This window comes from Podarcis erhardii (genome assembly GCF_964252035.2).
Source record: "Podarcis erhardii genome assembly, chromosome: 2".
NCBI lineage: Eukaryota > Metazoa > Chordata > Lepidosauria > Squamata > Lacertidae > Podarcis > Podarcis erhardii.
Genome location: NC_138498.1, coordinates 58997720 through 59023170, shown reverse-complemented (window position 1 = coordinate 59023170; position 25451 = coordinate 58997720). Strand labels below are relative to the sequence as shown.

Sequence of the window (25451 nt, the reverse complement as noted above, 5' to 3'; positions counted from 1 at the left end):
AATAGCATTTAATTATGAAGTAATAAATAACTGTATACAGTGCTTTTTTCCCTTTAAAAATGTTTAGGGGTACTCTCATTTTCCTACTCATATTGAAATACTGCCCCTCAATGAGGCCAAACTTAGATTCATAAAATGTTTAGGGGTATGTATACCCCTGTGTCCCCCCAGAAAAAAGCACTGACTGTATATATAAGATATAAATTGTTTCATAATTGAATACTACATTGAGGTGGTTGCTTGTAATAGTTAAATCGGGGTATTGTTTAAAAGGATGATGGATGTCTTAAACAGAAATTAATAAAAAAAATTCTCAATTCATTGGTGGATAGGTCATAAGACACTTAGCTCATGCACGTGGTAATTTTGTTCTATAAGCTTTTTTTGTTCAGCTACTGAAGGGGTGGCAATAAATGGCTAGCTGGATCTAGATAACACTGGTCACCAGTGTCCATTAACTTTGTGTTCTGTTTTGTTTTTATATTTTTATTTTAGAAATTGGTGTGCCTTGAAAGAGTCCCTTGTCAAGAAGAGGTGTAAACCTAACAGCAATATTCCTATGGTTAGACTGGTTGGGTGTGTGTGTGTGTACATTTTAGTTCCCACTGTCTTGCCTGGCGGATAGCTGATTTCTATTATATATAACTTTCCATTACTTTTTCAAACAAGTTCACATGCTGTCTGTTATCATCAATGAGGGCACCTATGAAAGTCGGAATGTTTTGGATGAGAGATAAAAATATCCAGCCGTGGGAAATAAAATACTATCACAGGTGCTGTCCAGCTGTTCCTTTGCAAGCAGTATGTTAGATGGAAATATTAGGAAATGGTCTCCTGATAGATGGTTCCTAACTATCAGGCTTGGAGGAGGTGACACCCCCATCATTTGAAGTCAGGCTTGCTTGTGTGGTTGGCAGTTTGGAGGATAACAGCAGGCATCTGAGTTTGTACCTGAAACCTGGGGTACGGGGTGCTTTCTGTGGGATCTGCTCCCTTGCTGGCATACCTGTTTACCTGCATAAATAAAGTGAATTAGCAAATGGCACTTCTGAACCCTTCCATAATCGGAAACCCACACAGTGCAATCTTTTCCCATGCTGACTCTGAGAAAAAAGGCCCACTACATTCAGTGGTGCTTACTCTCTAAGTCAGGCACCCCCAAACTCGACCCTCCAGATGTTTTGGGACTACAACTCCCGTCATCCCTACCTAACAGGACCAGTGGTCACGGATGATGGGAACTGTAGTCCCAAAACAACTGGAGGGCCGAGTTTGGGGATGCCTGCTCTAAGTAAACGCCATTCCGAATGGCAGCCTTTCGGACTGCGCTGCCCCGTCATCGGAACGCGTTACAATCTTGGGCAGATGGATTTGGGGCAGTCGACATTTCATGGTGCTTGCAAGGAAAACCCTAACGGAGGCCCGGCAGCCTTGCGAAATGGTCGTTTTTCAGAAACCCCCGTTAGGTAAGAGGAGCGATTCCGGCCCCACCCGCAGGCGTCTTGCGGCACAAGCTGACGTCACCCACCGGCCAGGGCTCAGCCCTCGCCCCACCTTTCGAACGCGTCGAACGCGATGAGGTCAGAGAGAAGCACCACCTCTCGCTCCCGGGTGACGTAGGCCGGCCGGCTGTTGATATTGCCGGCTGTTGCTATGGTAACAGGGCCGGTTTGCTTGGCTGGGCCTAGGAGGAGTCAACATGGGGAGCTCCCGAGAGCAGGTCAGAGGCAGGAGCGCCTTTAATAGGAACTCCTCCGTGGTTGGTGCACTGGCGCTTCCCGGAGCCAAGGTGGCCCCGGGAGAGGCCGGGACGCGGGAGAGGCGGGGGAAAGAAGGGAAGCCGCAGGAGGGAGGGAACTGCGGAGCAGCAGAAAAGGCCGGTGGGGCGGAGGGAGGTAGCACCGCCAAACAAGGGGGGAAGATGAGCAAGCTTCAGGAAGCTGGGACTCCCCCCCCCCCCAATCCTGCAAGGACCGACGGAAGTTAAAAAAAAAAAAGCAAAACCCAAAATGTTTTCTTTTTAAAACATCTGTTGTGTTTACTCCTCTTTGGCCAAAAAGCCTCCCGGGGCGTCTTACCTGAAAAGAAAAGAAAAGAATCGAACGGACTCCTCATCCTGGGAGGTTTTTTAGCAGAGGTTGGAAGGCCATCGGTCATGGATGCTTTAGCTTACATTCCTGCATTGTAGGGGGTTAGACTAGATGACCCTAGGGGGTCCCTTCCAACTCTTCAGTTCTATGATTCTAACAAATGCATACCAGCCAGTGACTCCAAAGCAAAGATTTAAACCCGAGAGAGCATCCAAACCCACCGAAGGGCTCGTGCGACCTGGCAGGGGTTGAACCCCGATGATTCTGCGCCAGTGCCCCAAATGTGGGTTGAGGTGTTTCTTGAGAGGCTGGTGAGGTTTCCTGTCAAACAAGGCAGGGTGATTTTCAAGGGCCAGATCTGTGTAGGGAGGGCTAGGAAAGAGAGGCAGCTGAACTGTCATTAGGCAGTGTGAGGGTGGAACATAAGTGGACCGGGATAAACCACAGACACAGAGGGTGCAGATGCCGACACCCAAGGTGGGGGTGGGAGAGGTGAGATCATCCCTCCCTCCTCACTTCCAGGCAGCTCTTTTGTGCAACTGCATTTCCCATGTACTTTGTGGTAAAGCTTTTTACAAGTGAATTGCGGCAGCGGGGCTAGTGGGATGTCTCCAGTCAATGAATGAAGAATACTCTCCGCCCCGCCCCCCCATATGAAAACAGGAACTGTTCCACATTGCCTCTTTAGTTATATTGTACTGCTGTGATCAAAACTGTTTACAAGGTTGTGGAGTGGGAACACCAGCAGTAGCTACAGTGTAAGAAAAGTCTTGGGGATTGATTTGTTTATTTAAGACCACCCATGGCATGACACCTTACAGTTAACAGGTGGGGCAGGTGGGGCACAATCTAAAAGAAACAGATGCATGAGTAGGTGGGGAAGAATGTATGATTATTTAAATTATACACACTTTGCCCTAGTTACAATAATCTGGAGATAATTCAAAGTGGGGTGTCAGGTGTCCCTTGCACACTCAGGTACAGGCCACTCCTAGTTACTTAACTAGAGGTTTCAGTACACCAAGCCCCAAGTCATGTGCAAGCCCTGTTGAAGGAAAACAGATTTTGCCGCAACAGTGGTAGATTGCACAAAAAGAAATAACAGCTGGTCTTGATACTTACAGCTCTTCCTTCTTTCAGTGGGGAGAAGTTCATGGTATTTTGTGTTACTATCTTTAACAGCTACAGCGCTTGTTCGGTGTGAAACTGGTTGAAAAAGTTTTTGTGTAGGAATAGCTCCTTTTAAATTTATTTGCGGAATTCATTTAAGAAGCAAGAAAAAAGTTTGAGTACTTCAAAATAACATTTTCCCCCTTCTTTGAAGAGATTTCAGACTTGAGTATGGAGATGTATGAGATCCTCGGAAAAGTGGGAGAGGGAAGTTATGGAACGGTAATGAAATGTAAACACAAGGAAACAGGACATATAGTTGCCATTAAGATATTTTATGAGAAGCCTGAAAAGTCTGTCAACAAAATTGCAATGAGAGAGATAAAGTTCCTGAAGGTTTGCTTCTTTTGTTGCTGTTTTGAAAATCAATGCCTTGATATCCCCAGAGATCAAATATGCATAATTGTTATGTATATCTTTTACATATCTTTCTGATATGTGCCTACTGAACACATATCAGAAAAAGGGAAGGGATAGTGTTTGTGTCAAATTTATTTTGTTACTATGCTTTAAAATTAGAATCAGGATGTCAGTTGATTTCTGAGTGTTGTACATAGATATGCTCCGGTGAATTCAGTGGTATTTTAGTGCTAAGTGTTCCAATATGAGTTTCTTCCAAGATTTTCTTCACAACCATGAGGGCTGAAAACTTGCTTTTTCATAAGTGATAACAGATTTTCTGATATTCAGATTAGAAACCTTAGACGTTGTGTTAATGTTGAAAATATATAGAGCCTTGTGTAGGCATTAGTGCTATTCCTTTTCTTATTGTTAATAGTAAGACACAGTGTGAAATTATTTTGTGTTGCTACCAGTTAAAATAATTATGCCTCACGTAAAGGAATAAAAACACAGTGGTAGAATGTTTAAAAGACCTTAAATGAAGTAAACTATATGTTAATTATTCATAGAATTATTTTATAGCTATAGTTAAAGTTATTTTTCTTAATCTCTCCATAAATGATAAAACAAAGTTTATAAATACATATTGTATTTTCCCAATACTAGTACTGGGAATATGTTTGTTAAATCACTTCAAATTGTGTAGGCTCAAATTAATTGCGAGAAAGTAGATGAATTGCAAAACTCTTACAAAGGGAAGAAGAACAGAAGTTTGTTTCCTCTTTTGTCAACAGCAATTTCGTCATGAAAATTTGGTCAATCTGATTGATGTCATTAAACAGAAAAAGAAAATCAACTTAGTCTTTGAATTTATTGACCATACAATTTTAGATGAGCTACAGCATTACTCTCATGGACTGGATAATAGAAGACTTAAAAGGTATCTCTACCAGATTCTTCGAGCAATTGACTATCTTCACAGCAACAATGTAAGTACCCTATAAAAGTCATGGAGAAAAATCAAAGGTTGAAACAGAATAATCTAAATCTGAATAATTTATGACATCTTTTATTGACAGAGGTTTATCTGCCTTTAATAATTTCAGGATATTAAGCTCAACAGATGCTGTTTTCCCTATTACAGAAGTTCAAGAAAAACTATACCTGTTGTGTTTCTGTTAATCACCTGTTTAAAGTGCAGGAGAGAAAAAAATCCTCTTATTTGCCTCATGTATATAGTCATGAATGTAAACGCCACATAATATGTTTTGTTTATGGACCAATCTGTTCATATTCTTCTTTCTGCCTTATTATTATGCTCTATAATTTCAACATACTGTAGATACAATAGATAAAGTTTGATATTCTTCATTACTGAGAATACATGGTGAAATGAGGCTTTTGTAAAAACTATAGCAGTTGTGAAAATACAAAACTATTGCACGGTTTTTAAAGAAGAAAGATCATTAAGGTATAGGAGGCTGCAAAATTAGAAATCAAACAATGTCCATACTTTGGCAACAGCTGTGGCACTGATTTACAGCATGTGCTGTCACAGGATAGCACAGTTATGAGTTCTGTTCATTGCAAATGCCCTTATCCAACTGCATTGCAAGCTTCAGGAACTAACACTGCATCAGAAAAATCCTGTGATAATGGCATAGCACATACCCATCTGATAGAAGTGCTGGGTATAGTTCTATACTTTCCTTTTAAGTAGGCCCAGTTTAATTCAGTGGGACCTACTTCTGAGTATACATGTATAGGCTTGAGCTGTCAAAACAGTTTCATTTTCCTCACCAATCAGTCTTTGGAATTATAGTTTTGTGAGGGAGGCAGGGATTTCTCATAGAGAATTCTCAGTACCCTCACCAAATGTCAGAGGAACATGAGATAAGCTTGATTTTAAATGTAGATATGACCATAGACTTTAGTTTTGTTCCAGACACACTTTTCCTCAAATCCAGATTTTTTTATAACACCAGAATAATTATTTTCTTACTATTCTCCGAGTTCCATTTCTTCTTATAGCTTCTCTCCATATCTCAATTTAATTGTTTGATGGGCAAAACTTGCCTGTTTATTTCATAGCTTTGGGTAATCAATTAATTTTCCTCCTTAAAAATAAACTTCTTTGTTCCTCCTCAACGGATTTTTAAACTTTTTTTGTTCAATTGATTTTGTTCTTAGGCTTTATTCTTATTTTGCCAGGTCATTCATCGTGATATCAAACCTGAGAATATTTTAGTTTCACAGACTGGAATTACTAAACTTTGTGATTTTGGATTTGCTCGGACCTTAGCAGCCCCTGGTGACATTTATACTGATTATGTGGCCACACGGTGGTACAGAGCTCCAGAGTTGGTATTAAAAGATACTACATATGGGAAGTATGTATTTTTTAAAATCCTGTTAAAGTGCTGTCCAATGCAGGCTCATTATCTTATATTTAGATATTCAAGAAAGTAACTGTTAAAGGATATTCACATGAAAGCACTGAAAAAACAAATTTATATAAACTTGGATGCTGTGGGGCATAACAGAGGGACATGAGATGGCACCCTCACACACATTTAAACAGCAACTCCTCTTTTGATGAAGGGTGAGATTGATAAAATATCCAATCTTAATAATTCACATAACATTGTTCATAATCTTACACAACTGTACATACAACATTGGATTCAGTGACATGAAAAAACATTTACCTTTAAATAAAACATGTCTACTAGTGAAAGTTTATGCTGTTTGCTATATTTTGAAATTGAAGTAGTTGTGTTACACTGGGATTACACCCTAGTATTATTTTATGTTTACAAGTCTCATTGATTTCAGTGGAACATAGATGCACATAATAGGCATGATACAATTAGGCTAACAATTTCCCCAGGGCCAGCTGCAGTGTCAGTCCCAGGTTTTGGAGAGCACAAGGGCAAAATGCCCTGAGTAGGTCTAACTCTTTAGCACTGTCACCACAGACCATTTACTTGCCCCCCCAATAGCCAGACTGTACCACTATCCAGAAGGAGAGGGGAGGCTGAATAGAGGCTCCTTCTCCTTCTCCTTCCTCTTGCCACTGCTATTAAGCCTGGAGAGGGCAGGTAGCTGTAGCAGGAAGGAGAATGAGAAGGAACAGAGTCAGGGGGCTCTAGGTGTCAGCAATAGTCTATTTCTGTGGTGTAGGCATTGGCAGATGTCTTACAATGTCACACCTTGACCAACTGTGAAAGTCCCCTGTGGTGGATAGGTAAATTGAGAGAAGTCTGGAAGAGATTCTGATTCCAGCCTTATATCAAATTTATCCCAAGTTCCATTGAAATCATTGTGATGCATGCCAACACAATGCATTTAGGGCTGGGATGCTGCCAGGCTGCAGTCCTCAAAGCACTTACTGGAAGTCAGCAGACTTCCGTGGACAATAAAATTTGACTGTTATGCCCTTGGCCTTCTCTAATTGTCCATGTTTTTAGTTTCAATTTTTGTACTCTTATAAACGTTTCAATTTATTCTTTAAATTTCTTATTTAAAAGTTTTAGCTGACTTTATTATAGCTTCAGTCTCTGTATTGTTGAGCACTTTGTTCATTTCCTGATCTTAGACCTGTGGACATCTGGGCTTTAGGTTGTATGATCATCGAGATGGCCACTGGCAACCCCTATCTACCCAGCAGCTCTGACCTAGACCTACTTCATAAAATTGTGACCAAAGTAGGTAGGTACTGCTGCAGATGATCTCTGCAGAAATCATTGTACTAAAATGTTGTGCATTGCTACTCTAAGCTCAATAATTAGCCATTGTACATCTCTACACAAGGTTTGGGCTTTAAATCACCATTTCTTAATTAAGGGAAGTGGAGGAAATATATTATTCACCTAAAAAAAGGAAATCATTTGCCACCAAAAGCTACAGACAGAATTCTAGAAGGAATCTGCTCAATATAACCTTCTCTACAGTTCAGTAGTTCTGTCTGTGTTCTCCTTTGACGCAAATAATAATATAGTTTATATACTAGTGTTATGATTAGGTGTTGAGTTATAACATATCCTGAGTTCTCTAGTAGCAGTGTAGGAGGGATGGCCATGGATACGGGGGTGGCTTTTAACATATTGTCCCCTTTCTATTGGAATAATTTCAAGGGAAATTATTATGCGAGGTCTAGAGGCTGGTGTAAAGTTATACTGTTGACGCAGGCGTCTCCGTAGATCAGAGGTACAGTGGTGCCTCGCAAGACGAAAAGAATCCGTTCCGCGATTCTCTTCGTCTAGCGGTTTTTTCGTCTTGCGAAGCAAGCCCATTGACGGCTTAGCGGATTAGCGCTATTAGCGTCTTAGCGGCTTTTAGCGGCTTTTAGCGGCTTATCGGCTTAGCGGATAAGCGGCTTAGCGGCTTAGAAAAGGGGGGGGGAAGGGAAAAAAACCCGCAGGAACTCGCAAGACATTTTCGTCTTGCGAAGCAAGCCCATAGGAAATTCGTTTTGCGAAGCACCACCAAAACGGAAAACCCTTTTGTCTAGCGGGTTTTCCGTCTTGCGAGGCATTCGTCTTGCGGGGCACCACTGTATAATGTATCGATTACAAGTGTGGTCCTCCCTCCTGCTACCTTGTCCTACACATGACTGCACTCCATTTTAGCCACTCCACCAGTTCATTGTTGTGACAGAAAAGCCTTGAGGTGTTCTATCTTTGCTGTGTACATATCTTGTGTTCCATTGATAGAGCAGAGCCCCTACTAAATCTTATACTCTCAGCTGGCATTACAGAGGTGTGCCCTTAGTATTCCAACTATTTTTTCCCCCTTTTGGAGCAAATATCTTGTTGTTGATGTTTGGGACTGCAGAAGGATTGAAGTTCGTACATAGATTTGAGCTAATTCTGCTTTTTCCCATTGTGGTCTCCCTTGCCTTCCATATTCTTAATAAACGTTAAATAATTTGAAAAGATTAGATCTGCATGTGGAGTTGCTAACCTATTCTGGGTTTGCAGGAACTGGTTGGAGTACAGTGGTACCTTGGGTTACAGACGCTTCAGGTTACAGACTCTGCTAACCCAGAAATAGTACCTCAGGTTAAGAACTTTGCTTCAGGGTGAGAACAGAAATCACATGGCAGCGGCAGCGGGAGGCCCCATTAGCTAAAGTGGTACCTCAGGTTAAGAACAGTTTCAGATTAAGAACGGACCTCTTAACCCGAGGTACCACTGTATATGTTTGCCTCACTTGAGCAAAGTGGAGGCACAAGAGGGTCAGGCTTTTCTACACAAGTGTTGTGTTGAATGAGTCTTAAGTACACTTACATTAAGGTCTTTTCCATTATTATTTTAGGTTACAATCCTATATACATTTACCTTGAAGTAAGTCCTACTGAACTCTGTGGACCTTACTTCTTTATAGGATTGCACTGTTAGCATAATTAAACGTGTGTGAACGTTTTGTCAATTTCAGTCATAAGAAGCATGCTCTGTTTTTCAAAGTATCAGGAGTGCACCTGAAATTAAATTGATTTTTGTCAACAAAATGTACCTTTTATCTGACACATTAATGCTTATTGGGTTTCTTTCTTTCTTTCAGGTAACCTGACACCTCACCTTCAGAATATTTTTATAAGGAGCCCAGTTTTTTCAGGGATGGTCCTTCCTGAAGTTCAGCACCCTAAAAGTGCAAGGAAAAAGTATCCCAAGCTCAGTGCACTGGTTGCAGATATGGTTCATGTATGTCAGAAGAGGTCTGAGTATCAAGCTTACTGATGATCATTATTTGTAACCTGGTATAGTTTGTGTTCTGTAATTGACATATCAGTGTTTCTGTTACTTTGTGTATTTAGGATTGACCTACAGACCTCTGGTATCCCGACTCCCCACCCCCACATCCCTGCTTTCTCACTGAGTCCCCCACTACAGATGATAAGTAGGCTATGTGGATTACTTGAAATCTCTGTCCAGGCCTCATTAATTATCACTTTTATACATTTCAGAATCTCTTGGTAGGACCATGAGGTTTCATTTTTCTAATTTTTCTCCTGCTGCTGTTAAAGAAAAGTTTATCCTAAAAGCTTCAGTGCCAGAAGGTTAAGAGAGCCACACTTATTTACTGTATTTCACAGACAAAAATCTGTTTCATTTTAAACGATTGTTTTACCACACTGAACAACTATTTTGTGCCTTTGAGTTCATTTGGTATGGGCAATGTGTGTGATGCTCTGTTTTTTGATGACTGAACCTACCATTCATTCTCTTATATTAGGAAATACTGTATTTTTCTGTGTATAAGACGCCCCCATATATAAGACTCCTCCTATTTTGGGGGACTCAAAATTAAGGAAGCACTACCCGTGTTTAAGATGATTTTAAACCTAATTTTGGGGTAAAAAAACCTAGTCTTATACATGGAACAATACGGTAACTGGTCTGGTTGTTTTTTTTAAAAGCACACACCTTCAAATCCATTTAAATTATTTGGCAGAAGTTTAAGAGCAAAATTTTAAGGCAACTTTTTGATAAGGTCTTTATCAAAGAGAATGTTAAATTTCCTAAAGTATAAGCTGCTTTTCCTTATGACAACAACTAATTCCATGTTGCATGCTATTCCCTGGGTGTTATCCTAAATACATTATTTTCAAGTAGAATCTGTCCATTAGAATCTAAATTCAGGAAGAAAGAATATTTATGAGAGTTTTTATGGTTGAAATAAGAGACCTAAGAACTTCATTCAGCAGTTTAATCCTCTGAAGGATTATGTTGAATTTTAAATGGCTTATTACATGTCTCCACATTCCTAATGTAGGCAACCCTACAATGGAAACAATTGGAGCTATGAGTATGCTTACAAATTTAAGTTCAGTAACTAAGAGCTTGTCTACACTTCTGTTAGTGGCATAATTTCTAGGCACAGTCTGTAATTTGTAAGCATGGGTATGAGCATGGTTCCCCATCACCACTGTCCCTGGGAAAACCCACTGTTTATTGCTGAATTGGATCAAACTTCAATTGGGTTGATACACAGCAGTACTGCACTTGATGAGCCTTCTAAACCCCAGGGTTGTTTTGTCTGGTAGTGGCTATGAAACAACTGCCAAGGCCGCTGTGACTGGCCTGAAATGTGGCATCAGTTGTCTTATCCGAGCCTGGTCCTTGTCACTTGAAACATTGCTCAGAGCAATCACAGCAACACTGGCTTTTGTTGCATGGTCACTGGGCCAAACAGTATCCTGGTCCAAAATAGGGTTTGCAATGGCTCAGCTGTGGTACCAGAAGATCTAGTTGAAATTTTGAAGCATACTATAATAGTCAAGCCCAATTCAATCAAAATGAGAACAACATCAGTGTAAAAAAAAACAGTCATCCTGTATTTTCTGGTGTCATCTTGAAAGATGTTCCATTAGGGTTCTTGTAATATTTTAATTGCAAAATGCATTTTCCTATTCTTTTTCTCTGATGTGTTTCTGCAAACATGCTTCTAGGCAGTGTTTGTTTGTCAGATCCTAGCTTGAAGTCATTTTTTAATAGAGAATTATGTAAATGTTGAAGAAGGTGCCATTACAAATGTAACAAATCATTCATGACAACAGCAATGCCAGGCACGCTTGCAATAATGTGCATTGCACTGCTGTTATTCATACATGAACAAAAGTCTAAAGTTCCAGTTACAGATAGGTAGCCGTGTTGGTCTGCCATAGTCAAAACAAAACAAATTCCTTCCAGTAGCACCTTAAAGACCAACTAAGTCAGTTCTTGGTATGAGCTTTCATGTGCATGCATGTATCTGAAGAAGTGTGCATGCACACGAAAGCTCATACCAAGAACTGACTTAGTTGGTCTTTAAGGTGCTACTGGAAGGAAAAAGTCTAAAGTATTCGATTCACAAACATAACAAGATATGCCATGATAAAGTGTCCTTACCAGCAGTAATTTCTTTAGCACTGATAGGATTGGTTTTTAGAAAATGAAGGCTCTTATTTATTCTGTGAAAGGTTCATGAAGTCAAGGTTCTGTAAGTCACAGAATGATAGTATTCATGAACCAATAATGGCACTGGTCAAACATGGAGATGCTATGGCATCTTCAGGTTGTTTGTTAGTTACACAGTTCTGTTGCATATTAAACAATGCTGGCAATACAAGCAAAGTGTTCTGTGCAAAGAAAGTGATAGCTATGTTGTTCATTGGATGCCTTTGTGTTAAACTTACAAAAGTATTGGACTGAGTCCATTAAGTTATATTTCTGCTCAAAAGCACAATAAAGATTAAGGAATAAAACTTTGATTTACCATAACATCATCCCAAAACAGCTACTCCTGCCTGAACAGTGTGCTATGTGGGCCAATTATATAATGTTAGGCAACATTTGCTCCTTGATAAATATGGAGCAGCTGGCTGATGGGCAGCATTGCTCCAGAAAAATAGGCTTGCATGCTCCTCACTTCTTTGAGGAATCAGAAGTTCCAAGGACAGTTTAATTTTCTTTGGAAGAGAGCCCTGGAAACTTAGACTGTCCTTGTGATAGCTGTTGTATTTACAAAGGTGCAAACTGAGCACGTGGAAGAGGTATGTCACTCTCAATGATAGGCAGGAAGCCTGGTGTTCTTGCTTGACATCCCCAAAACAACCTTAGGCAAACTTGCTGTCTCCCAGGCTGCTTCCTTCCAGTCCAGCTAACTACAGAGTACTCATCCTTCTTTCCCAACTCAAAACTGCAGATCCCTTTCCTGCCAGGCTACCCCCTGTTGAGCACTGACCATAGACCCCCTTCCTTGCAGGTAAATTGTCCACCAGGAGAGGGAACCCTCCTAATCATTACTTTTCATTGGGGATCTGCCCTCACCACTTGCAAGCAAACAGCTTAACAAAAAATAAATACCCAGAATGTATAAATATGAATTAGCTGCTCCGTGAGCTGCATACTTTTAGATGTAATTCATTCAGAGCACCACCTTTGTAAACAGAGAGCTGGCACATTTTTTTGTTTTAATTTCCAAGGTCCTGGCAACCAGATTGATTTTCCATTAATTGTATTCACTCTTCTTTTAAAAAGCTCAAAGTACTGTATTTTTCGCTCTATAAGATGCATCAGACCACAAGACGCACCTAGTTTTTGGAGGAGGAAAACAAGAAAAAAAATATTCCGAATCTCAGAAGCCAGAACAGCAAGAGGGATCGCTGCGCAGTGAAAGCAGCAATCCCTCTTGGTGTTCTAGCTTCTGGGATAGTTGCGCAGCCTGCATTCGCTCCATAAGACGCACACACATTTCCCCTTACTTTTCAGGAGAGAAAAAGTGAGTCTTGCAGAGCAAAAAATACGGTAGCTTTTGTGTGCACAAAGTATTTTTCTGTCATGGAAGAAGATGAGAAGCTTCTGCTAGATTTTTTTTTTTTTAAGGCATGAGTCTTATTCAGTTCAAAGCATACCACTATTTCATTTTAATCTTGGTGGTACAGTTTTGCCTGTACAAAGGCAATGGCATGATAGCCACTCCATCCTTCAGTTTTGCTGCTGCTGTGTCACTCCCATCCATCTGACAGTGCTGGGTGATGTCAGGTGTACAGTGACTCATATACAGTAGAAAACTCAAGGAAAAGAGGGAGAAGCCTTAAGAGGACTCTCCACACTTTTTCTTGACTTAGAGCCAAATTACATATTATGACAAATAAATCACTAGGGAAGTTTGTCAGGTTTGGGTTTTTTTTAATGGTGTTGGGGATTTTTTCATTGGGACCTCAGCACATGAGGATGGGAGGTTTAATCCTTCCATCCCTAGCTATGATAGTGATAAAAATTAACTGTTCCATATAGCTATTAGTCCTGAAAAAGCTCTAATTGGCACCAGTGGGAGCTCCCGCTCCCCTGCACAATAGCACTGTGAGGGGGACGTTTTGGTAGCTCACCTTTCATACGTATGGATACCATAGCATGATACATCATAAAATAAATCACACAACAAATTTATACGCAAAAATAGCACTCAAAATCCCAGTAAAAGTACTATTGCATTTTTCTAGAAAGAACATATTGTGCATTGGGTCCAAAAGAAGTGTCTCCCTTCTGTATGTTCTGCGATCCTTATGAAATCTTCCTGCATTGCATCAACTATTAATTTGATTCAAGGCCAACATGCTTCCTTTTGATGCAGTAGTCATAATTACTTCTTTGGCCTTTTGTTTTAACTTTCATGTAAGCTGCATTCTTTACATGGTTGTTATTCTGTTATATTGCTTTCACAAGCACTATCCAATAAATGCTCACAGCCCTTCCAAATAAAGTTCAGACAGCATTCCAAAACTCAATGGTTCTGCTAGCTGGGGGAAGCATTGCGTTTTTCCAAAAATAACATGTTGTGTTGGGAAAATTCAAGTTATGTTTCCTGTAGGCAGAATGGCTGGATCCCATGTAATACAGTAAATGATCAGCAGTTATATAGTTCTTTTGCTATAAAAGGGGTCTGGGTACCTGAAGTACCACATTATTGGAAGAGGGGAGATTTCAAAGATCAGAAAAAAGATATTTATCTTTTATTTTAAGTATCATGAAACAAAATTTCTCACCTGGAATTTCAGCTCAATTTTCACAGTAATCAAGAGAAATTTATTTGTTACAGTAATAAAATGGCAAAATGACTGCATGTAGAAAATATGCTAATATTCCTTAAAATTGTTAAATAACAATATCAATATGCTTTCATTTTTTGTTTATTTCACTTATTAATAAATAATAAATGTTATATAATACACATTTTATTATACACATTTCCCCCCTGGATAATATTATATAAGCTTTTAGAAATGCTGTCTTCTAAAATAATTGTTTCATTATTTTTTAGGCTTGCTTACAAATGGATCCTGCAGATAGGATATCATCTGCTGATTTGTTACAGCATGACTATTTTACCAGAGATGGGTTTGTTGAAAAGTAAGTGACATGACCTCAGGCTTTGGATTTTTCTATGAGAGCCTTTCAAGATGACTGACATTTTTCATGACAAATACATGCTAATAATTTGTTAGGCGTGAGGGAGGAATCAAAACATCTCCACCTATAGTAATGCTTCTATTGATGAGATACTGCATATTCCCTATGCTCAAATACTTACTTTTTGGGAAACCAGATTTTCTTACTAGGTTTGAAATGCAAAATACTGCCGTTTCAAATGTAACTACTGTGTGATTGTAACTGTTCAAATGTCTCAACACCATGTTGGCCAGTGCTTGAGATGTGACTGATGGCTTCTGCATTAACCAGGAAGAATTGTGAATACAGTGGTACCTCGTGTTACATACGGTTCCCCTTACGAATGCTGCGGGTTACGCGCTCCACTAACCCGGACGTAGATGCCCCTTGTTGCAACTTTTGCCCTGGGATGTGAGTGGAAGTTGCGCTCCAGTGGTGCGGCAGCAGCAGGAAGTGCCATTAGAGAAAGCACACCTCATGTTACAAGCAGTTTCCTGTTATTAATGGACCTCTGGAACGGATTAAGTACGTAACACGAGGTACCACTATATACATTAAAAAGCTCTTAACAACACTGTGACAATGTTCAAGAGTGCAAATGATTTTGCAAAACATAGGAGCCAATCTGATCTGATCTTCTAGGAGCCAGCTTGGAAGGAAGATGAGATTGATGTGTGAACTCACCATCAAGTAGAAGTCTTGCTCTAGTCTGTCTCCACTATCCTTTTTCCAGGCTGTGCTTAATTGAAAGGTATCAGGGCTCAAACTAACGTGAAAATTACAGCCTCAGAATTGGAGGCCCTTCATTCAAAGAGTGACTCCTACTTCCATTTAGGAACCACGGCTGCAATCTTAATCCCATTTACCTGGATGTAAGCTCCATTGAATTCATTAGGACTTCTGTCGAGACATGGGTAGGATTGTGGTGTAACACAGTAGGAGGAGAAAGCCAACTCTCATACACATCAGCACACATGGGAGAAACTTGCTACCTAAGCTCTTCAGTTACCTGGGTGCCAGGAGCAATATTTAGGCACAGCGGCAGCTTGGGAGCCTGTGTTTTTGCACATCGGATGCTGTGTAAATTGAACTGAAGTTTCTGAAAATTAACTGCTGCTACAAAAAAAGCCCCCACCATGTACTGCAGCTGTGTCTCTGCATGATCAAAGCTCATTAGAATCTCCATCATTAAAAGATAAATGGTCACGAGTGGGGTAGTGTAAATCACCTTTTGAGAAGGGCAACAGGATGCACAGATTTACTGTCACCCACTTCAACAAGTGGCTGACACTTTAAAGCCTCACAAGGTCAGAATCTATTCAGAGGTAGGGATGTTGTGCAGAACACACACATCCTAAGTGCTTGTATATTCTTGGCTCCAGGTGGCAATTTGTGGGTTTTTTTTGGGCGGGGGGGGGGGAGCCAGAAGGACATGTGTAGAAGGCTGTTTCCAATTCATACATCCGACTCATGGATTTGGACCTTAAGGTTGCAATTCTAAGGACATGTAGTTTGGAATAAATTCCATTCATATCAATAGGACTTTAGTACATGTATTTTTAGATCATTCTGTGTTATGATTTTCAGCTAAATGGACAATCAGTCACTATGATACTGTTTTTCTTGACTTAATCGTCTTGTCAAGCATTAGGCAAAAAAGAACAAATTTGTTGCAAATCTTTCTAGGCATTTGTTCTGTTTTCTCAAACCTCAAAGGGGCTTTGTTAAAGTTCCATGTCAAGAAAGAATGCTTGATCTTTAGAATACAATAAATAGACCGGTGCATAATTTATGAAGGCTGAAATAGAACTTGAAAGTTGGAATATGGTTTGCAATGAGAAATAAACATTTGACATGGAACACAATGCACTTATAAGCAAGTGGTCTTTAAAGTATTTGCCTTTAGGGCCACAACTAAGATGTAGAACAGATGTGTTGTGGTTGGCATGTTTTCTAGTTCTGCTAAATATATTCCAGAAGGGCAGTTGTGTTAATCCGTTGAAGCAAAAACAACGGAGTCTTGTGGGACCCTAAAGGCTAGCAAATGTATTACAAACCAGCATAAGCTTTTGTGGACCATAGTGAACATGGTTGGCATTCTGCGTAGGATAAACAGGTTGGTGTCTTTGAAAGATAGTAAATAGGCAAACCAGATAACTAAAATGGCAATATAGAAAAGCCAGTAGAGGGATATTTCAGACCCAGGCCATTCTGTGATGGTTCTTGAGGTAGCCATCATTGAACAAAGGAACTTCAAAGGAAGAGTGCAACATGAAACGGTTGAATCATGATACGTCAAGCAATTCAGTGGTATCAGTTGTGGATTGAATCAGCATAAAGGATTTTCATCATATGTGTTAATTGGCCTCCCAATGCCTGGATGCCTGTGTTAGGAACTACCGGTACTTTTTGTGAATGACCACTTATAATATAATTTACCCATAATCTGTACTTTTAAGTATTTCATTTCCTTCTCACCTGTTTACACTCCCTCCCCATTTGAATCAGACATATTACCTGCTACCTGGGATACAACTTCAGGTACCTGATGAAGTAGATTATAGCCCAAAAAACCTTATGCCATAATAAATGTGTTGTTGTGAAGATGCCATAAGACTGTTCTTGCTACAGGAGACTAGCATGGCTACTCCTCTAGAATTTGTTTGTATATGCTTGTTGATGTAAATGCACTTTCCATTATCAGATTCTTACCAGAATTGAAATCCAAATTACTACAAGAAGCAAAGTTGAATTTTCTTTCAAAATTCAGAGACAATAATAAAGAGATGGATGAAAAAAGAACAGTTCACATTAACGTGTCTCAGAGTGGCCCAGTTATTGTGAAAGTAAGAATGATTACTTTTTTTAGAATGTTTATTATTATTTTACATGTAGCAAAAACTATAGGCTAGCAATATGCCACCCCACACTAAGTAGTTAGGAGAGCTGCCATAGATACCTACAGGTATACACTTATTATTCCCCGTTAATTACTTGCTTATCATTTTGTACATATATTAGGTTCCCAGATCCCACTAGTATAAACAGAATAAATTAGTGTAAACAGAATAAACCTGCCTAATGTACACAGGTTGCAGAATTTGATTTGACTTGAGAATTTTAGCTTACTCTGGGAATTCAGTCGTATTATTAAATGAAAGGTCAATGTGATACTTTTTCATCAGAGCTTATTCACAACAGTTTCAGCCCATGCCAGTTGCATTGCAGAGGTGGACTTTGAGCTTCTCAAAGTGGTGCCCTGTGCAATACCAACATTTGGCACCCTCATCCCTTCTGTTATTCATTATTTTTATGGTGTCCCTTGCAACACCCACTCAGCTCAGCACCCAGTGTGGGAGAACTGGTCACACTCCCCTGAATCTGCCTCTGTTGCATTGTTTGTCAGCCACACCTGACTTTTAGCAGAGCTGCCATAGGCTGAATGAGTTATATGTTGGTCATGTGATTGTTGCCTTCACGATTGAGATGTTTTGAATTAAGATAGTTGGTGTCCCAAAGAAGGAAAAAAGAAGACATGAGTCTTGTTATAGTAACAAAGTCTGAGAAGCACTTATTGGTCTGTTTTATAATATTTGTATTTTCAGGGCTATGAACAGTGAGAGAAATTAAGGAATGGTTTGCAATTTTAAGTAGGCCACAGAATTAATGACTGTTCTATTATGTTGAAACTGTGGAGAATGGAGAAAATTCCACAATAGTGCAGAATTACTTTTAATACTAATAAGCAAATTCAAGATCATTTTTAGATTGTGTTCTAGTATTTCATAAACATTTTACTGTTGGCTCACTCAGGATTTTTCTCTGTGCCCATGATCCACATGTCACTTCCAGGATTTGACCCAGAAAGTGAAACTGTTGTTCACTTTTGATTGCCTGACCATTTGCCTACCAAAGCTATTAATCCATAGTTGGTCGATTGGGGAATTATGTAGGGATTATACATCTTTGCCTGTTGAATGTATCAAAGAAGAAATTCAAAGTGATTCACACTCTGAAATGAATTGGACACTACTGTTTTTCTTTCAACTCCATGGAGCTCAACTCCCAACTTTTTCTGTAGGATCAGAATGTAGGTTAATAGAAGGAATTGCTTAATATTTGTGTGTATTACCTGTTCTAGGAAATTGAAAAGGACAAAAAACCAAAGGAGATGAAGGTCAAAGGGATCAAAATGAAAGGGGTGAAATCTGAAATCTCAGAGCTGAAAAGGAATGAACAAGAAGACGCAGTTTCGCAGTGGGCTGCTCTGTCTCAGAATGCTCTAAACCTTCCTCATGAAAACAAACTGACAGGCAATGATGGCACTGGTTTGGCAGCCGGCACTGACACTGGTGGGACAAAGGAGGATTCTCCACAGACACCCACTATGACAATGCCACGCATCAACCCAAATTGTGGAAATCTTACTGCAAATTTCAACTCACATTTCCTGTGCCCTAATTCAAGGTATGTAATGAAAAAGTGAATGCGGGTGGGGAATTGGAATGCTTGGGAAAGATCAATTTTTGCTCAAAGTTTTAAAAAGAAACAGTTTAACTGCTGAATTTAGATAAGCTATGTGTGATTTCTTATCGAGGAGCTATCCCTGCCACAGCATATGGGGTGGGTGGGAAGATATTAAATATGGAACATGCTTAATAAAAAATAAAAATCTAATGACATGAGTTCTTAGTTGAGAATGAATTAGTTACTTCATTTATCTGCTTGTTTATCAGATTACCTGAAAAAGCAAAGAAAAGACGAAGTCCTTGGCCACAAGTGTCACAAATAGGTCCAAATAACCGTCAAGAAGAAGGGACTATATCTCAAGTAAGAGTACAGTTTTAAAGATCAATTTGGTTCATCTGGTTATGTCTTTGAAGTATATTTTTAAGCCAATGGTTGCAATTCAGAGAATGATTGACATGCCTAAGGGCCAAATTTGATGTAAAAACAGCAGGCTCTTTCTTTAAACCCATTTGAGCCTGCCAGGTTGTATATAAAGCAGGGAGTGTTACTTTTTTATCAGCAAGGGTTCAGACATAGAATTGCTAAACAGTGCCCCTGCATTAACACTTACCTCTCTGAAGTCCCTACCTACATGCTTTTCTACTTAGCCCAGCTTTGCTGTGAGAAATGAGCCTCCGTTTCACCCATGGGCCCCTTTTGCACTCAGAATCAGCCTTCCACCTCTGCACACTTGCTGGTATTACTAGAAAAGCATTGAGCACTTGTTGAAAAAAATAGCAACAACTAAAGCACTATATGTGCAGGCTGACATTCATACCTTCCTAGCTTCTGGACCACAGCTGTTAAGCTTCAAGTGAATAGACTTATTCCCCCCGCCCTCCTCCCCAAGAGCTATGGATAGGTTTTCCCTTTGTTGGCGCTTACACCCAGGGAAAAGTGAAGGAAGAAGGAAGCTTTAGGCTGAGGACGTGGGTGGCGCTGTGGGTTAAACCACAGAGCCTAGGCCTTGCCGATCAGAAAGTCGGCGGTTCGAATCCCCGCGACGGGGTAAGCTCCTATTGCTTGGTCCCTGCTTCTGCCAACCTAGCAGTTCGAAAGCACGTCAAAGTGCAAGTGGATAAATAGGTACTGCTCCAGCGGGAAGGTAAATGGCGTTTCTGTGTGCTGCTCTGGTTCGCCAGAAGTGGCTTAGTCATGCTGATCACATGACCCGGAAGCTGTACGCCAGCTCCCTCAGCCAATAAAGCGAGATGAGCACCGCAACCCCAGAGTCAGACACGACTGGACCTAATGGTCAGGGGTCCCTTTACCTTTATGCAAGTAGCAAGATTTTCTGTGAAGGCTGGCTGCATTTTGACCAAAGATCACCCTCAGGGCAAAAGATCTCTTTGTCCAGTTAAAACAACTCACATATTTTGGAACCTTCTTCTAAGCACTAGCTTTGCACAACTGTTCCTTCACTCTCCTTTTGTTCTGCTTTTTTTAGTGCTGCTTTTCTCCTCTGCTTTTGCTGTATTATTATTTTATTTATATGGCTACTTACCCCTGAAGGTCTCAAGGTGACTTACATAGCAAAAAATACGGCTTAAAAAACATACAACGCTAATAGTGTTCACGCTAAACATCTCCTACTCCACAAGTTCACATCTCCCACCATAAATTTCTCACAAGTGATCACTGTAAAACAGAAAGCAATGAAAAACCATCTATTAAGGAAGCAGAAGACAAATATCAACATTCAAATGCTTGAGTGTACAAAAAAAGTCTTAACCTGGCACTGAAAATGTGTTAGACCTCCCTGTAGAAAAGGTGTTTTCTCATGTAACCCTTAGAAGGAATACTTAGAGGAGGATCTCCAAGGACAACCTGAGACTCAATGCAGATTTAAAAAGACAACGGCACTCTATAATGTAATCTGGTCCTGGGCTATAGAAAGCTTTACAGGCTAAAATGAGCACTTTGAATTGGGCCTGTAAAGCAACCTGGAAGTCAGTGCAGACAGACAATCATGAGTATTATATACTTGAACCTCCTGGTCCCAATTGTAAGTCTGGCCACTGAATTCTACATCAGCTGAAATTTCCACATTCTCAAAGGCAGATGTCAGCTCCTGATCACAAGCAGCTATGGCACTAATTGGACAGGGAGCAAAAAGATGCTCAGCTCCTAGTTCATTACAGCGCCAATTGGTAAGCTGGCTTGCAAGTGTGAGGCTAGTGACTACAGTCACCAAACTGCCTGTTTGCAAGTGGCAATGGATGCTGGAGGGCTGGGGCATGCAAGGCATTAGCCCCAGAGATCTCTGCTGGACTTCATGGGCCATAGCAAATGTCCCAGTATTCTGGGTAATGGGTCTGTTGTATAATGCATAATGTTCACAGGGTAGTGTGGAATACAGTCCAGATATCTCTACTACTGTTGCTCAAGGGAGTCTTCAGCAGATAAGAGAGCTGTCATGCCTCCCTGGTAGATGTTGTAAACCGAACAGGTGATTTAACTGTCCATGGAAATAAACAAATATGTTTTTTGCTGGATACTGCCAGCTACTAAGGAAAAAGACCTGTTGATCTTGTCTGAAAGATGCAATTTCTAATAGTTCTTCTAGCCCATAATAGTGATTTATTCCTGCCTGGTGATATAAGCGTCCTCAAAAGAGAGACTTTAAAGATTATTAGTACTTTGTGTCAAGGTCAGCATTAACTACATAAAGGCATAGATAAGTTGAAACTGTAGCACAGATGTTATCTTGGATACATGCTGATTCCATTTTTAGAACCAAATAGAGAAGGTCTCTCTGTATGAAAGAGCTGCTCAGATTGATCAAATGGTCACAATAAACAGAAAGAAACGCAATATTTCAAGATGTGAGAAGAAGGACATTCACTTCCCAGAGCTAACCACGGGGCAACAGAAAGAACTGAAAGGAATGGAAAGTATGCTTGCTATCTTCTATAGATTTTTTTCAGATAAATTGTAAGGCTCAGATGAGTTACTCTGAAATGAAACTTAAATATCTGTATATAAGATTTGTGGAACGTGCTGCAAAATCATACAGTTTTATTTAAGGCTTTCTTTTGATGAGTCAGATTCCTTCCTTTTCAAATCAAAAGCTGCATGCAAATATAACTAAACACAGAAATCAGCTCAGGGCTGGAATGTATGTAAATGCTGATTTTATTTATTTATTGTATTAGAAAGGGCAGTGAATTAAAACATTCCCTTCCCAGTGCTGCTGCTTCATAAAAAGAGACCCTTACTTGGAGCTGCTTTTAAGTAAATATTTTAAAAGTTGAAAAATACTGTCATGGATCTTCTGTATAGATTTTTCTTTGAATAACAGAACCCCTACCCCACATATCACAAACTGCTTTTGAACACAACACACACAAAATTTCAAAATTTTGCCATGTAGCTTGAGGTGAGATGGGGAATGACTTCCATTTCATAAAACTAAGGCTAAGGTTTCCTTGGGCCCACAGAACTAATTTCAGAGTTCCTTGAATTATGGCTGCTGTATTATGGTTCTGTATTTGAAGTGATGAAAAAGGTTGAGTGGTGGTGGCAAGTGTGCAGTTGAAGTGGTGGGTGGGCATGGCTGAATCTGGCCTCTGAGAATTGTGCTTGCAGCTGCAGAAATTTATAAAAATGAAGCAAAAGGAACCTCTTCCCAACACCACTTGTTAAACTGAGGGGTGGGTCCTCCATTGCCCCACAAACTTACCAGGTGTCACCATTAAGAGGTTTTCTCCTTTTTTAAAAAAAAAATGTGGAACCCAGAGAAAGGCTGGGAAAATGAAGTTGATGGTATGTATGACCGCAGCCAGTTCAGCATATTACTGAATATTATTATTATTATTATTATTTATTATACCCAGCCTTTTCCCACTGTTCGGGACTCAAAACATACAACCACAACAAAAACAGCACAGCACAGCAGCACCCCCTCATTAAAAGCAATCAGTTCCCCAAAGCCTGTTGGAACAAGAAGGTCTTCTTCACCTGCTAGCAGAAGGACAAGGAGGGAGCCCGTTTAACTTCTCTAGGGAGGGAGTTCTAGAGTCTGGGAGCAGCATGAGTGCCTGCCTGCCTGCCACTGTGAATCTGTGTTTTTGTAAAAAGCCAGAGTCTGATGCCCGTCTCTGGTGGTCATTTGTGGGGTTTGTGGACTACAGGGCCCCAGAGGGTGTCCCAAAGTCAAGAACTAAAAGCACCACTGAATGAATGATCAGTGGCAGGGGGATTAGTGCTCAAATATTTTCCTATTACCCCATGTTCAGCAGAAAAATGCCCCCTTCAGTTGGTTTTTCCCATGTGGGAGGTCACAGAATTGTGTTCACAAGAATCTGAATTTAAAAAATGAAAGCTTCCATGATATAATAAGCTCTAAAGCCAAAAATAACTAGTTACCTTTCATTTAAAAAAAAAAAAATCAATTAAATCATTGTTTTCTTTGTTTCCTTAGCTATTGGATTGTACATTTTTTATAATTTGAACTAGAAAAGTATCCAAATCTAGAAATAATTAGGTATTTGTTTGTAAAAGTTAAACAGGTAAGAGTGCTGAAGAGGGAGTCAAAGAAATCTGAAGTATCTAAAATACCATCTTTACTAAATGTGGATCAGAATCGTGAAAAACTTGAGGTAAATTCAAATTTCTTAGCCTACATAAAAACATGGATTCTGTATTTGAACAGTGAGTTAAGTGTGCCTATGCCAGTTTAAAATAATGGAATTAAAGATATGCTCTGTTGAATTGTAGCAAAAGAGTTTGTCAATATTTGGACAAGGTACAAATATTCTTGGACTTAGCTAAAATATATAATTACTGAGTTGTTGAAAATCAGAGAATACATGTAATATTTGCATCCTTTTGTCAATCATTTACAAGTAAATATAATGCATAATTGCATTCAATGGGAACATCTGCTAAAAAGCTGCAGAACTCTTTTAGAAATATTGATTGTATGTTTAAAAATGCTTTGCTTTTTTATTTGGAGGGAGATAGTTTTAATTTGATGAAAAAGTGAGTTTTCACTAATTGGCTTCTGTCAACTAACCTTATTTTTTAATTTAATATTTAGAACACAGGAAATGCAGGAAATACACCAAATGAAAACTAGCCAAGTTTGCCCATGAAACAGCATGCATCTTGGGAAGATGTACAATCAATGGGAAGATGTACTGGAGGAGTAAGACACTTGCTTTTCAAAAAAACTTTTCATTAAAAAAGTTTCATGAATAACTCTGCATACCATGTGTAGATCCTCTAATAAAGTATTTTGAAATGTGATGGTCACAAAAACATTCATTTTTACAATATACTGTATAGTATTTTTAAGGCCGGGGGGTCACTAGTATGGTGCCTATAGATACAATGGGACCTTTGAGGTCTTCCGCTGGTGCCCATGAGGCCTCTGCCCCTTGGTCATGAGACAATTGGGGTGGTTACCTTTTTATTCCTTGTAAAACATATAGAACTGAAGGAGGAAGTTGGAAGAGTGACACTCTTTCCTATTTCCTCTTTCTGCTCTATGTGTTTCTGAAGGCTCAGAATAAATATACTGAATTGGACTTTTACCCAGTTCCCTTGGAAAAAATGTGTGTGCACTTTCTCTCTCTTTTGTGAGTGGTGTGCAGAGGCAGATTTAGGGTAATGTGACTGGGCTCAGTGCCCAGTGTGGGAAAACAAGGGGGCGACGCAGCTATGACATAGTATACATGCAGAATGGAAGGTCAGAGGTGGGGGTGTTGAATTTTGGCCTTGCAGAGGGCGCTGCTGGAATTTGAAAGACCAAAGTCCACCCCTGTGGTGGGGCAGATGCAGGGGAGAAAAGTAACTGGAAACTTACTTGTGCCTATGGTAAAAAAGGTAAAGGGACCCCTGACCATTAGGTCCAGTCGTGACTGACTCTGGGGTTGCAGCGCTCATCTTGCTTTATTGGCCGAGGGAGCTGGCGTACAGCTTCCGGGTCATGTGGCCAGCATGACTAAGCCGCTTCTGGTGAACCAGAGCAGCTCACGGAAATGCCGTTTACCTTCCTGCCGGAGCGGTATCTATTTATCTACTTGCACTTCGACGTCCTTTCGAACTGCTAGGTTGGCAGGAGCAGGGACCGAGCAACGGGAGCTCACCCCGTCGCGGGGATTCAAACCGCCGACCTTCTGATCAGCAAGTCCTAGGCTCCGTGGTTTAACCCACAGCGCCACCCGCGTCCCTTTGTGCCTATGGTACTTGCTCAAAAATACAAAATTTGCTGAAAGGCTTAAAAAAGGTTGCAGCCACTGCAGATAGAAGCCTCACTAATGAAAGGTGGCTACCCATACACCAGCAAATTAGGCCTCCTGGACATCTGACATAGAATGGAAGAAGCGAAAGGGAAGAAAGACCCATGCACTGTTGAGGGAGAAGAACCATTGTTCCACTTGCAGAAAGCTAACCTTGCTAT

General features: G+C 40.1%; 1 protein-coding gene across 2 annotated transcripts; it reads left to right on the top strand.

The window, feature by feature from the left end:
• The first annotated feature begins 1566 nt into the window (after window positions 1–1566).
• On the top strand, window positions 1567–24295 carry CDKL3 (cyclin dependent kinase like 3). Of its 2 annotated transcripts, none has more exons than XM_081850553.1 (13): window positions 1567–1720; window positions 3415–3596; window positions 4397–4591; window positions 5814–5992; window positions 7201–7313; window positions 9168–9307; window positions 14409–14497; window positions 17241–17382; window positions 18678–19003; window positions 19273–19366; window positions 21780–21939; window positions 23549–23646; window positions 24087–24295. In XM_081850553.1, the coding sequence occupies exons 1-13, from the start codon at window positions 1654–1656 to the stop codon at window positions 24123–24125; spliced, it is 1824 nt and encodes a 607-aa protein (XP_081706679.1). In that variant the 5' UTR covers window positions 1567–1653; the 3' UTR covers window positions 24126–24295. The 2 variants fall into 2 exon arrangements, with proteins under 2 accessions (XP_081706679.1, XP_081706680.1); XM_081850554.1 differs by having other exon boundaries at window positions 1592–1720; window positions 3424–3596.
• The last annotated feature ends 1156 nt before the right edge of the window (window positions 24296–25451 follow it).

Coding starts and splice junctions, on each gene's coding strand:
- CDKL3 (XM_081850553.1), top strand. CDS start 1,654: ATGGTAACAGGGCCGGTTTGCTTGGCTGGGCCTAGGAGGAGTCAACAT. Junction 17,383..18,677: donor GTGGCCCAGTTATTGTGAAA/GTAAGAATGATT, acceptor TACCTGTTCTAG/GAAATTGAAAAGGACAAAAA. Junction 21,940..23,548: donor AGAACTGAAAGGAATGGAAA/GTATGCTTGCTA, acceptor TGTTTGTAAAAG/TTAAACAGGTAAGAGTGCTG.